This window comes from Cyprinodon tularosa, unplaced genomic scaffold (genome assembly GCF_016077235.1).
Source record: "Cyprinodon tularosa strain WSP-4 unplaced genomic scaffold, ASM1607723v1 ctg1370, whole genome shotgun sequence".
NCBI classification, from domain to species: Eukaryota; Metazoa; Chordata; class Actinopteri; order Cyprinodontiformes; family Cyprinodontidae; genus Cyprinodon; species Cyprinodon tularosa.
The window spans coordinates 21459-36019 of NW_024038190.1; the positions used below are offsets into that span (position 1 = coordinate 21459).

At 43.8% G+C, this 14561-nt stretch overlaps 1 protein-coding gene across 1 annotated transcript in view; it reads right to left on the reverse strand.

Annotated features, from left to right (window-relative positions):
• Positions 1-14281, reverse strand: part of LOC119778715 (F-BAR and double SH3 domains protein 1-like) — a 30497-nt gene extending 16216 nt beyond the window's left edge. Inside the window, exons 1-9 of the mRNA XM_038278064.1 lie at positions 14205-14281; positions 7655-7752; positions 7534-7579; positions 4076-4149; positions 3848-3992; positions 3643-3779; positions 1862-1925; positions 1448-1576; positions 1225-1347 (exon numbers count right to left, since the gene is read on the reverse strand). Coding sequence (XP_038133992.1) covers positions 1225-1347; positions 1448-1576; positions 1862-1925; positions 3643-3779; positions 3848-3992; positions 4076-4149; positions 7534-7579; positions 7655-7752; positions 14205-14225 — 837 coding nt within the window. The 5' untranslated portion in view covers positions 14226-14281. The remainder of the gene's footprint in view (positions 1-1224; positions 1348-1447; positions 1577-1861; positions 1926-3642; positions 3780-3847; positions 3993-4075; positions 4150-7533; positions 7580-7654; positions 7753-14204) is intronic.
• Between the last annotated feature and the right edge of the window lie 280 nt (positions 14282-14561).

The window sequence follows — 14561 nt, forward strand, 5'->3', positions numbered from 1 at the left end:
TATAATCTAATCCAGTCTAATCTGATGTAATCTAATCTGATATAACGTAATCCAGTCTAATCTGATGTAATCTTATCTGATATAATCTGATCGAATCTGATTGAATTCAATCTAATCTGATTTTATATAATCCAGTCTAATCTGATGTAATCTTATTTTATCTAATCTAATCAGATGTGATTTAATCTAATCTAATATAATGTAATTAATGTGATCAAATCTAATCTGATCTGTTCTAATCTACTGTAAACATATTTGACCTAATCTAATCTAATCTAATCTAATCCAGTCTAATCTGATGTAATCTAATCTGATATAATCTAATCCAGTCTAATCTGATGTAATCTTATCTGATAATCTAATCGAATCTGATCGAATTCAATCTAATCTGATATAATCTAATCTAGTCTAATCTGATGTAATCTTATTTTATTTTATCTAATCTAATCTAATGTGATCTAATCTTATCTAAGATCTAGTCTACTGTAAACGTATTTGATCTAATCTAATCTAATCCAGTCTAATCTGATGTGATCTAATTTTATTTAATCTAATCTCACCATTTTCAGCGTCCTCCAGTGGAGCCAGTGCCTCCATCATGCAGCACAGTATCACGGCAGTATATGAATGCTGCTGGTGTGAATGAATCACAGCTTGTGATCATTTCTGTGGTGAAACTCACCTTGTGACAACCGGGGAGGGAAAAGATTTCATCTGTGCTGAGTTCAGATTAACTACGGCTTAAAAGACCAATCCTATGGTATAGTCAAGGCTCCCAAATTCAAGCATATGTCACTCTGAGGTCAGTCTGTGATTAAAGTTTGAGTGAAATTAAATGTTTGACGGGAACCATGATGCAATCTGGCTTCAAAGCCACAATGCAGCCTCTGTGTTTCAAGTTTCCCCTGTTTTCAAGTTGTGCGTACGCTGCGTCAGAGGGACAGCTCCTCTTCCTGTCAGGGTTAAATAGATCAAAACCTTGGCGTGGAAAGGGTTAGCGCCTGACCTTACCCTGGTTTCTATGGAGACATGGCGGCCATTGTTTACAGAAAGCAACAGGAGGAGGGCAGAGGCGGAGCCAATGAGAGCAGTAAGTAATTCTGATCCAAACAAACCAGCTGAAGCTTAAATAAGGTTTTATAGCACTGGTTGCCTCTTCAGTGTCTGTTTGTACTGACGTGTTTAGGATGGAGGGGTCTGACCCGTGGTCAGGAGCCTACAGACCTTAGCAACACAATCCCAGATCCTGCTGAATGGCTCGTGCGTCGCCAGACAGGCGTCCATCTCTGTCCCACACAGGCGGGCGAAGTGGTGCCTCAAATCATCGTAAACTTCCCCGTCCATTTGCTGGGGAGGAGGCCAGAGGAAGGAGCCGGGTTTCATTCATCGAATGTGAGAAGAGGGACGCTCATCTGCCCCGTGCTTCCTGGAACCAGGTGTGTCTCACCTGCATCAGGAGTGGAAGGTCGTGAGCGTGGTAATGCTGCTGATGTGCGTTGACCGCTGCCAGTGTCAGCAGATACTCATTCCGAGCTTCGTTCAAACGCTGCTCACACTCCATCATCCTGGCATTGAGCTGCACAGACATCAGCAAACAGTCACGCCTTTACCTTTTAACTATTCACTACAGGTGATTCTACAGCGAGATGAGTTTCCTACCTAACACGGGTTTGATAATTCCCTTTAGATAAATGCTATTCTGGGTCTGTGGATTTTTTTGTGCTATTTTGGCCAAATTCAGAAAGAAAAAACACTAAATTAGATGAAAATCCAGAAGTCCAGAACTATAACTGATTAATGAAAAGGCCAATGTTTCCATGGACCAGATAACCGTCTCTGATTGGTCAATCCAGACTCATACCTTCACTGTCATCTTATGAAGACCTGGTCTGAAGTGGAATATCCCATGTTCACTCTTTCTAGGTCTGCAAGATGGCAAAATTAAAAACATGTCACAAACAATCCTGAAACAACAGAATAATGACACTAATTATGTGAAATATTAGAAATGATAAAGGAACGCATCAGTCCGGAAGCTTAAAGGAGACGATAGTTTCAGCTACAGTTTTTGTGAGGAAACATCTCCATCTTCTACAATTTACTGACAGACTGTAAGACTGAGTAGATGAAATATCAACAAAATCTAGCCTCCATGCCAGATAGAAACAGGAAGGGGCTACCATATATGGATGGTGAGGAGCTGCTGAGCAACGCTGCATGGTGGAAACAAAACACAGCCTGTCTGAAAGGTTCTCCTCAAAGGAAGGCAGCAGGAGAAGGAAGGTCTACAAAGACATGATCTGACCAAAAAAACATGAATAACTTCCAGGATAGAAAATCATAAACCTTGGAAAAAAAAGCAATGAAAGGAGAAGATATGTGAAAAAAAAACAGCAGAAAAATATAAAACAATGGAAAAGATGAATCCAGATCCTGAGGCTGAGGTACAGCCCTCCAGGTAAATCTGTTTCCGCTGCTTCCACTTCTTCTATCATTTCCACCCATCCAGCTGGTTATGCCACCCAGAGGCCTATTTAGGAAATGTGGGGCCCTAGGCAAAGACAGGCAGGGGGCCCTCTGAATGGAGAAAACATAGAACAGATCCATTCTACAGATAGAGAAATGTTAATAGAATAGACATCCATTATCTGTTCTAGGTTGTGTCCCTCTCTTCTTGTCCCTTTCCTTCTTGTTTTCCTCTCTATGTTTTGTACTCAGCTGACTTTTCATGCTGTCTCTAAAGGAATGAAAGATTTTTTCCAAGCACTAAGCTCACTTAGCTGATTGCTCCTTCCTGTGTTTCCAAAAAGGCCAAAGTAAATAACCCAGTCCTTCTTTTCACTGTAGACAAGCCATGATCTGCTTCTCTGTTCTCCATTTTTCATTTGGATGAAATAATAGCTGCATGAATCATGACAGCAGACAAGATAGAGGAGAGCAGGAGGCGGGGTTACCAATCTACTCGCTCTGGAGAGCAGAGTTCGCTGCTTTTAGATGTTATCTCCAAAGTCTCCTGTAGCAGAAAAAAGTCTCTAGATCTGGCGCTAGGAGCTTTCTAGAAATCAAAGTTCTAGAGGGGTCTGAAAAGTGGCTAAATATAGCGACTAAAGCGCTAAGTTGGCAACACTGCTCTTTGCATGGTTTGTTTTGAAATAGTTTGCTGCTGTCTGTTTGGACCTTTCTGAACATGTGCAGCAAATGGACTGATCCAATATGGTGGACACTGAAGGGGGGGCTGAGACACACTTATTATTATCAGCGTTCTGATGGCATTTTAGCCAAAGGATTTTTATAAAAAAACATAATTAATGTTCAAAAATAAGGAATAGTTGTATTAACCATACATGGAAACAGAGTTTTATGGGGCCCCCTGGAACTTGGGGCCCTAGGCAGCTGCCTAGTATTGCCTAATGGTAATGATCCTACCACTACTCCCCAGTGTTCCCCCCTCTCCTCCTCTGAGATTTGCCTGCTGAGCTCTCCCTAAGGCCTCCTCTGGTTGCTCCTTCATGGGCTTTCATTCCAAATAGCAGCTTTGTTCATTGACTGTGTTTAATTTTTACACGTTTAGAGTTTCCAGATGTGGACATGAGAAGATCAGAGAACAGGTGTATGTGATAAGGTGGAGGTCAGGTCACCCACCTGCTCTGTGCCTCAGCTGCTTTCTCTCTAGCTACACTGGCAACATTGCTCAGATGGATGTAGCTCTTCTTGACCGTTTGCAGCTCCCGTAGGGCCTCCACCACCTCCCCCTGCACCTTCTGCAGTCTCTCCAGGCCCTGAAAGTTGCCATTTGTTAATCACTCAGGGCATATTTCAGAGGATCCCTCAGTGTGTGGCGCCTCACTCTTTTGGCCCCAGTTTCCTTGGCATTGTGAATACTTTTGGAGGTTTGTCCAGTAAGTCTGCGGTATTCCTCTGCCGCAGCAAGTCGAGAGGCTGCAGCCTGAGCGGCGGCGTCCACCACGGATCTCCATACAGCAAACACACTCCTGAAGGCAACAGCAGCAGCATTAATGTAGACTCGTGGTGCGTTCATGGTGGTCAGGAAGATCTGCATCGGGGGGTTAGTCACCCAGTAACCACGGCGTCCATATTCCCTCTCTGCCAATCCTTCTTTTGGAACTGGACAGCCAACCTCTGAAGAGCCTGAAGGTTTGTTCAACACAAAGACATTCATTATTCTCTATTCATTTATCTTCCAGAAGAAGCTAAATCTCTTCTGTTCTGACTCTTCAAGGAGGCGGTCGCATTTTCCTGCTGCTCCTGTTCCTCTTGTTCCTGCTCTGTCCCTGCTTTGCTGTGTCTTGTATTTTCTGAGCTCTCTCTTCCTATCACACAAAATCAAACAGTGGATCTGGTCAGCTGGTCTTTAATGCAATTGATCAAATTTTCTCTACTGGAAGACGGGAAAAAAGTAGCCTGGCGTAGTCCGACTCAATTCTAGTCAGAATATGAGTCTGATGCTGCTCCATTGAGCTGTGATTATGGGGGGTGTTTTGAACCAACCAGGAAAAAAAATGCCTCTGCACTCAATTGGATAGACCTACAACCAATAAGAGCAACGGAGTGCGTGACGTATGTTAAGCGAGGCATAGTTGTTGTCCACAAAAATCAAAGCGTGCAGTTTCACGCCTATAATAAGAAGATGAGGCTTGATCGCGTTTCTCTGTTCCTCTTTTAAAATTAATTTGCTGTCGATATCTTCTAGAACAGACCTAATAGCAGAATCTACTCACCTCAACTCTCCAGCGGCAGCCATTATTGTTGTCACCCAAGCGCGCTTTGGTCACGTGGTTGATTACGTTACTCTTGATCATCTGTCCATCATCGTATAAAGCCCGCCCTGACAATTTGATTGGATCGCCTGACAGTGGGCAATAATACTCGCGCTACTATGGAGCAGAGCCAGACCGAACTTCCCCGAACTCAAACCTTGTGGGCGGGACTAAGTTCGGACTGGCACCCAGGCTAGGAAAAAAGTGGACCGGTCCTGTTTTCCCGGGACATACTTCGTGGGATACACCTGAAAGGCTTGGAGGATGGTGTGTTTTACAACGCTGTCAGTTGAGGATATCGAAGATGCACCAATTTTTTTTGTTTTTTGATGCTTGGATTTCTCCTGTTGGATTTGGAGGATAGCTGATGCATCTACAATTACAGAGGATGTCTGTGGCAATTTGGGCATTGATCAAGCTGTCGGCAGCGGTTGATGCCCTCACAAAGGCTGTGAACGAGTAGGACCGGGAGATGACCTGCATGCTAGGTGCGATTGAACGCAGGCTGGCTGCGGTGGTTGTAGTCAAAGGTGAGATAGAATAATATCTTGCATGTACACGCTCGCTTCAAGGCGGAAAAGCCCAGGAAATTTGGAACATTAGTCTCACCACGAAAGAGCCAGTAAGAAAAAGCGTCAAGGCTGAAGGAAATTCCTGTGCAGCCTGCTCTCAAAACAATAATTGTTATTCTGGATTCGCCCCCCCCCCCCCCTTATCTAGTCTCCCCTGGATGTTACGGTGAAAGGGCCCTACCCGCAAACATCTGTAGATGCGCTCAGTGACTGTTGATAAACTTCCATCTCATTGAGAATAATAGCCCGTGGTCAGCGTTCACGGAAAAATTTAACGCACTCATCATACAACCACAACTAATGTTTCAAATGTCAGATTGACTTCATGTGACTCCGCCTCTGATGTGACCCTCTGCTTTCTTCACCAATGTGGCTCCTATCTTTCCACAGAGATGAAGGCAGCGCTGGGACCTGGGACGGCATAAGAATGCGCTACTAGCAGCGTTCTGCGGCACGCATGTTCTCAGTAAATCCGTTCCCCCTCTCAGCCCCCCCACCCCAATGTATTTGATGTATTGTGATGAATAGTTTGTACTGAAACTGAAATTTTGATTGCAATGTAAACTGTAGTTGACAGTAAAGATTGATTGATTGATAAATTAAGCAATAACCCCGTCCACCATTGATAAATCCCAGTAACCCACAGATTAGAGGAGATTATTGCTTTTATAGAATAAACACACCAACACTAAAAAATGAACAAGTTGTTGGCAAGGAATGAGCAGGAGAAGGAGAAGGAGGAGCAGGAAATTAAGGAGGAAGCGGAGGAGGAGGAGGAAGTGGAGGTGCAGGAGAAACAGGAGGAGGTCGAGGAACAGGAGGAGCCTCATGAGGATGAGGGGGAGCAGAAGGAGGATCAGTAGGAGCAGGAAGAACGGGAGAAGGTTGAGGAAAAGGAGGAGCAGGAGGAGGAATCTGGGGAATAAAATTCCTCGTAGAAACTGATATTGAGCTTTTGTAGATTCTGCTGCAGTTGAGAAAGAACAGAAACAGAAACATCTGTCAGACTGACTAAAAACAAGTCAGGCTCCACTCCTCCGGTCTGCAACAGAACGGACCAATCACAGCACAGAGGCGGGGCCATAAAGCCACAGAGCTTCTCTGCAACCATGATGGTCCAGAGTGCAGGTGCAGTAGTTCAGATACCAACAGCTGGAAAAGACAGATGTTCCGGCGTAACGCCGTAGATCTCTGCTTGGTTCTGACCTTCTCCACCGACTCTGCTGGTCCCACCAACACCGTCCATCTAACCCTTAATAATCCATCTACTGTGGAGATTTACAGACAACAGCCCAGAAGATCCCAGCTTTTTATCTCTGCAGGAAAACAGCTGTTCCTCTGCCCAGAGATGATCCATAAACATCTGGTAGATCCGTCCATCTGGTAGATCTATCCATCTAGTATATCCGTCCATCTGGTAGACCTTCTTCTCTGTGGTGGAGGAAGATGAGCTGAGACATGCTTTGAAATCTTAGATGTTTTAAAGAAGTGAAATAAATGTCAGCATATGGACTGAAGAGAGGTCGAATTCAGTTAGCTAAAAACATAGAAAACAACCTTACAGACTGTATTCTATGACCGGCAGGCTGCAGGGCAGATCTCCATCTGAAGCTGGAGGTTATGTCTCAGGCTTGATGTCAGGAATCAGGTTCTTTATGAATGACCCAAAGCTCTTCTTCTAATGTGCTAGATAAAACTCATCCTCTTGAATCCACAGTTAAACACAAACAGAAAATATTTCCCTTAACTTTTGGGGAGCAGCTGAGGTTTATGCTAAAAACAGGCATAATTGAGAAAGTTTTTTTTTTTTATAGATATTTGGAACTAGAACTTCAGGTGATCAGAAGGTAGATGTATTTCTGTGGCTCCTTCTGTCGGAGCGCTCCCAACCGGACCTCTGGATCCTCATCCCAACAATCTTCTCCCCAGACAGCCTCTGGCCCCCCTCACCCTTCGTCTCCCACAACCATCTCACCCCATGAACAAACAGACAGAGTTAAAAAAGCAGAAGGTGATCACAGCGAGTAAGAAAAGAAAAGAATAACAAACATCAAAATAAAGCGAAACAGCAAAGCCCCAGGAGGACGGGAAGAGAGAAGAGCCAAGTAATGGAATTAGTGAGGCTGTTAGTGGAAAACCATGGAAGGTTCCGGTAACAAGTGCCCTGAAATAGATGTTCTCACCTGACCGTACTCCTTCTCTATAGCTGCTCTCTGCTTGCTGAAGGACCTGGGGAAATCAAACACAATCAGGTTATGGATCGTCAGCCCAGCAGGGGGCATCAGGAGGAGAGCGGCTCCCCACCTGATCTCCTCCAGCAGCTCGGTGTCCTGCTGCTGTTTGCTCTGCAGTTTGCTGAGCTGCTCTGAGAACAGCACTTTGAGCTGCTGGCTTTCCTTTACCTGCAAACAGGAGCAGAATTATGGAAGACTCTTAGCTCCATAGCTGTGGCTGAGTACGGCCTGACTCTCCTTCTGCTGCTGCTGTGACACCAATGACAGAGTGAGGACATCTCAGCTAAAACCTAACATCTCTATAATCACATATCTGCTCCAGGAATGGTGAACAGCTAAAGTCCTTCCCTGGGAGAACCAATAAAAGCAGAACAGCTGCTTTGATGCTACAAGAGCTTCTCATAGACTTGTTCCCACTCAAACTGAGCCTGTTCTACTGGAGGTTTCTTCCTGTTCAAAGGGAGTTTTTCCTCTCCACTGTTGCTACAAGCATGCTTAGTGTGAGGGATTGCTGAAGAGGGAAACTGAACTGAATTTAAATTGAAATCCTCTTCTTGTCAGCAGCCATTTTTGTTCTGTGCAGAGCTTTGGTACTTTGGTCTGGGCCTTGAGTCAGTTTTGCTTTTATGTGGGTTTTGGTTTACCTGGTAAATACCCAGCAAAACCCAGAAAGTACTTCCTGCATCAGCCTGGGTTTGAACTGAATAAAGGATTGAATGACCGAAAGAAAACCTCAGATCTCCTTTTTCTTCTTGTCTGCATGTAGAACATGGAAGGAAAATGACGGTTCTCTCTGCTGAACCAGTACTGGCCCACCTCCCTCACACGCCGTGCAGGTCCCTGACCCGATGGACCCAGAACATTGTTTAGTAGAGAGTAGTGTTGCGCCGATGCCATTTTTTGGCCCTGATACCGATACCCGATACCTGGCTGTGCAGTATTGGCCGATACCAATACCATAATAATGTAAAATAATTGCCATCATGGCTTTGTTAAGCTGCTGCCTACCTTTGTGAAGCAGGAAAAAATCTAATACAAAGTGAATCCAGTAGAACTTTTTCTTGCCTACCAGGAGTGGGTGATAATAGCTGAATAATCTTATGACTCTCAAAATGGTATCGGTGCCCTATTTGTTGGTACTCACCGATACCGATACCACCATTTTAGGGCAGTATCGGGGCCCCGTCCGATACTGGTATCGGTATCGGTGCAACACTAGTAGAAAGTTTGAATTTTTTCCTTATCCTTCTATCAAATTCAAACCCAACAAACAACATGATCACTTAAAGGCACACTATGCAACATTTTTCAGTTAATTAATGTGTTCCATAACGTTATGGATGATTAAATGAGTCATTTCAGGTTGAACAAAGGTATTCTCGGCCGCCCTGGTGGTCTGTGGGGGAAATACCGCACTTGCAATTGCAGGAGCACCGACCCGCACCCACAGGCTCAGAAGTCTCGAGAGAGTCAGTCTTGCTTTACGGCGAGAACTGCTACACGCCCCCAGTTAAAAGCATTCTTGTTGCTAGCGCAGTGGCAATCTTTGTGCAGTTATGCTACGTTCACGCAGCAAAAGCAGCAAAATCGCGTCTGCTGCTTCATTTTTACTGCTTGTACCAGTTAGTTCTGACGCGTGGCTGAAGCAGCTTTGCTGCTCTGGCTGTGCGGTGCAAAAGTGTGTCTGAGGCGCGTTGGGCGGAGCTTCACTATCCTTTCTCTGCCTTGCAGTTGTAGTTTTAATATGGGTTTAAGTGAGAAAATACACCTGAAAACGTATTCAGTGCAGTCAGATCATTCAGATTATTATCCTGCCTTCAATATTTTTTCTGTCGGAGCCGCTCAGACCCCCACATACCAGGGATGCGCCGACAGTATGGATCCCTTCATCAGCAGCGGTTCACCGCGGCAGCTGGTAGGTGTTTTTCATCTAAATAATCCAAACTGCATATTCTGCCGGCAGATTTCTGCATTTTAAGTTAATTTAGGCGTCAATAAACTGTTTAAGAGCAGTGATCATCAGCGCTGTGTCTCTCTCCCTGCGTTAAACGCACCCGACGCGCTGCTTCAGCTGCTCAGACACATAGAGCGCTGGGGTTAAGCAGCGATCTCACAGCTGATGGAAGAAACTGGAGAAAATGGATGGATATAATATTGCAATGTATATCGTATTGTGACCCCAGTATCATCATACTTATCGTATCGCAACATCCTGGCCAATACTGACCCCTATAACACACGTCAGTAGTGTGTCAATACGTAGACATATCCAATGGGAAAGAAAAGGGGCGTGGTCAAACAGCAGGTCCAATACGTGCAATGTATAAACTGCTACAAAGGTAGAAATCTCAGAGATCATAAAGCTCAGCATACCCTGTGCGATTTTTTTCAATCGTTGCACCCAGCTACAGCTCACACCGTACGACTAACCGCAGGGATAAGTCGTACGGTGTGAGTTCACTGCTCACAATTTATGTTCCGCTCGATGCTCTGATGCCATCTACCTGCTCACACTGCATGACTAAAAAGCATGTCAGACTCAGCTCCTCAGTGAGATGGAGCTCCTCTGACTCGTCTATCTGGAAGCCGAACAAATAGAAAAGGAATATGAAGCTCACTAGAGTGAAACGCGCTGCCTTGGCAATTTGTGCGATTTTGTGCTGAAAGCCTTAAAAACAATTTTACAGAAAGAACTCCATTTTACTCATTGCACCCCCGCCATGCTTCTGTGTTTACATCTGAGAGGAAGAAGAAGAAGAATCTTTCTTTGTGCCCTGAGCGATTGGTCGGTTGGGAGAAAATCAAACATGTTTATGTTTTCTCAGGAATAAGAAGAAAGCAGAAAGTATCCGATGCTTTTAGGGCCCTTCCTCTGTGACTTAACCAGCGTCATTTGCTCTGTCGTCAAACATCCTGCTTACCATGACACAGCTCAAAGAGTGTATAAACAGGTATAAAGCTGACCTCATCATTCTGAGTAAGATAAGTGAGACAAAAGCAGAAGAGTTTTCAAGCAGAAGCCATCCACCAGGAAGAGGCCATTAACCCGTCACACCGTCGTTCAGAGAAGGTGTCAGTTATTGAACCGGAGAACCAGCAGAGACGCACTGCTCATGATGACATGATAGGTAATAGTCTGATGACATCTATAAACTCTGGGTCTAAGTTCAAAAGGATGTGTACTGAGTATTGTACCATGGGCAGAGCTTATGAGGGATGATAATAACATTAGGATTTATATTATATTCTATTCAGTTTATTTCTATAGCTCCAATTCACATCATGTCATCTCAAGGCACTTTCCAGTTCACCAGATCATCCAGTCACATTGATTCAAAGTTTTCTATCTAAGGAAAACCAGCTGATTGCATCGACTCATTGACTCTTCAGCAATCCCTCCCACTAAGCATGCTTGTAGCGACGGTGGAGAGGAAAAACTCCCTTTTAACAGGAAGAAACCTCCAGCAGAACCAGGCTCAGTGTGAGCGGCCATCTGCCGAGGCTTACTGGGGTTCAAGGAGACAGAAGCAGAGTAATCAGAATCAAAATGGAGAACAACACAAATATCAATATATGTGGATTTTGTACTTCTGTATCTGGCGGAACCATGGACATGGGTAATACAATCTCCCACACAGTCAAGTTGGTTTCAAATGGCCCAAAGATGGAAGTAAATATCAGGGCATCAGAATCCCCCACTGTTAGAAAACCTACTGGATGTGGATTACAGAACCTTAAACACAAAACATTGGAGAGAAGCTGGACAGATGGTCGACACTTCGCTTATCCATGAAAGGCAGCGTCGAATGTATACAAATGAATGAATTTACTAAATCCACATTTGATAAATTAGACAAGTTGATTACAAACGCAATCAAAACACCAGAGGTCAAATACTTCAGCTGCCCATCATGGTGGTCTTCTCCTGAAATCCATCACCATCTCCTTGGTCTTCCTAGTGTTCAGACACAGGTGGTTCTTCTCACACCAGTCCACAATGTTCACCATCACCGATCGATACTCCAGCTCCTTCCCCTCAGAATCACAGCCCTCAGAAGGTGCTTTAAGTCTTTGAACAATTAAGAACAGAATTCACACTCCCCAATACAGGTTTGTTCAGATATTTATCACTAAGGGACTTTGTAACAAAACACAGAGATGGGACTAAAATCTTAGAGCCCACCCCATCCAAGAATTCTTGATAAAATTGGAAACAGAAAATAAGAAAATCATCAGTCATGTTTACAAGCTATTTATAGATATGAATTCTAGAGACTAAAGAAACATGTGAGAGTGAAATAAATATAGACATAAAGCAGGACAGGTGGGAGGAAATATTCACTGCAGCACATCCAGTCACTAACTAATACATGGTGGGAATTCAGGTAATAATGGGATTCTATAGGACTCCAGCGGTCAGATCCAACATGAGAACGTTACAATCAGATAAATGCTGGAGAAGTTTTGGGCCACATTTTCATAAGCTTACTCGTATACTTTGGAAATGCCTTAAATTGAGAAAAATGTGACATTTTTGAGGCAGTTAGAAAAGTCAAAGATCCTGAGATGGTGCTGCTCGGATTGACACCAAACTTCAGAAAGACCTGCCATGGCCATACTAATCCTAATTCTAATTCTCTTTTTTTCTAACTTTATATTTCTCTGTGATTTTTACTTATTTTTAGTTTTGTTTTTATTTCACTCATTTATCTTATTTTCTGCGGCTTATTCATTTACCAACTACAGCTATATTTGTATGTTACTCTTGTTTATTCGTGTAACTTCCTTTTCCTGCAAGTTTAACCCGATGCAAATACTTTTACATTTGCTTTAAATATCTCCTAAGTGAGGAGCAGCAGACTAAATATGGGCTTGTAAATAAATTTCTATGTTAGTTGCACAAATTCTAATAAAAAAAGGATGCATGCAGCTTCTGCTGTAGTGAGAGAGAGTCTGTTTGCTGTGGCTCTGCTCAGAGAGAGCAGGACGTTTCCAGGAGCTCGTCCTCCTCTGGACTCACTCTGAAATACGTTTCTCTGCATGCCTGTTAGCCGAGCTCAGCATGAGGATCCCGCCAGAAAGGCAGGAGTTTACGGAAGGCGTAGGATGAAGCTGCATGTAGGAACGAAGCTCTACAGGGTGATGATGCGTCCCATTAATGAATGAATTCATTGAGTGAGTTCCCTGTGTTGGAGCAGAGACTGTGGTTGAGGCAAAGCATCGTTTCAGAAAGACGGATGGAAAACCTGAAGCTTCCACCTTTTACTGTTTTCTCTCTCGATGCACCAAAGCTGTCGCTCTGAAAATGGCCCTTTGAGTCCCTTACATTTAAAAAACATTCTATAGCATCAATTTCTAAGAGATGGAACTGTTCAAACTAAACAACAGTAGCTGTGCAAAAGTCTGTAACCTGAAACATTCTAACAGTGAAAAGAAAAGACTGACTGCTGTTTATTGATGCTCCCTGCCTGCAGGAAGAGGTTGCGGTTAGAAACTTATCTAAATCAAACACATAGACCTAAAATAGATCATATATTATCAAACTGTTTATTCTAAAGACATTTTCCATTTATTGTGGTCATTGACTGGTGTCCGTAGCTAAGCCACTCGTCCTCCATCCGTTACCGTGACGATCCTGTCCAACAAACTCTGCCGTCGTCCCATTTAGCAGATCTATCTCTGATGTCATCTCAGACCTTTATTGCCACAATACCTGGTTGACAAAAATGACTAAGGTGTTGCTTGTAACTCTTCCCCACAGTTTGAGAACCACGGCTTCAGTCTCTGTCTGGATCTCTGACATTTATACCCACTGGGATGGTTATGAAGGAAAACAAGGATCCCGGAGGACGACTGAGTTGGTATCTGCTGGTTGTTCATGTGTCTTCCTGAAAGACCAGATAAGGATCCGTTTCTGATGGTCCAGAAGACTCCCAGGGAGTTTTATTGGATAGCTTTGCTTCTTTAGAGGTTCACTACTGAGGTTCTCTCAGATATAAGAGGAGACACAAGCTCACATCATCTCAGATGCTCTACCATACCTAACCATACATTAGGGAAATCACCAAGTATTAAAAACCTGAGAGAAAAGGTGTTCTTCAGAAATGTCAGGGGTATAAACCTGCCTTATGGAGGACGGGCTGAGAGAAGACTTGCTTCCCTCTTGACTCTACCTGGATAATGTGGCTGTCAACTACAAACTGATTGATTATTTAAAGGCTTTCTGGCTTCAGGCCCCCCAGGGTCCAAACCACAACATTTCCTGCCTCAGTCTGTCCAAAAATAAAAGGAGTGAAGCTGTAGTTAATGAATTGGTCCATCACATAGACATTGTTATAATCTATTAACCTATTTTCAAACCAGTAAAAAAATTTAATGTTAAAGTTTAGCTCAAAACAGCAAATATAAGAAATACATTCATTAAGATATGGTAAACTAGTTGGAGAAATTAGGCACCAAGACCGAAAAGTCAGAGAGCATTGAGGAACATTTAGTCTTCATCATTATAGCAAAGCTTTAGAGTTGGAGTTCAGAAGCCAAGACACAGAGAAGACATCAGAGGAGTGAAAGTAGGAGAGTTTCTAGCAGCTGTTCTCCTTCATCAGACTCTGGCTGCTTACCTTCCTGGGTGGCGGCTGCATGCTGCGGCGGTCAGCTCTCCGTCTAACTGTTGCAGCTGGGTTCAGCTGCTACTTCCTCAACACAAGAACTCACATCTCTCTCTCTCTCTCTCTCTCTCTCTCTCTCTCTCTCTCTCTCTCTCTCTCTCTCTCTCTCTCTCTCTCTCTCTCTCTCTCTCTCTCCCCTTCCTCCATCATGAGGAGTCAGCATGAATTAATCCAGCAGAGGGCAGCAGAGACTGGTCAAATCTGCTCTCGGCTCACGCTGCTTTCATCATTACTGTGAAATAAGCTCTGACCAAATGCAGGCTTGGGGTGCATTTGGTGACATTCAGATTTTAATTTATTTAGAACATT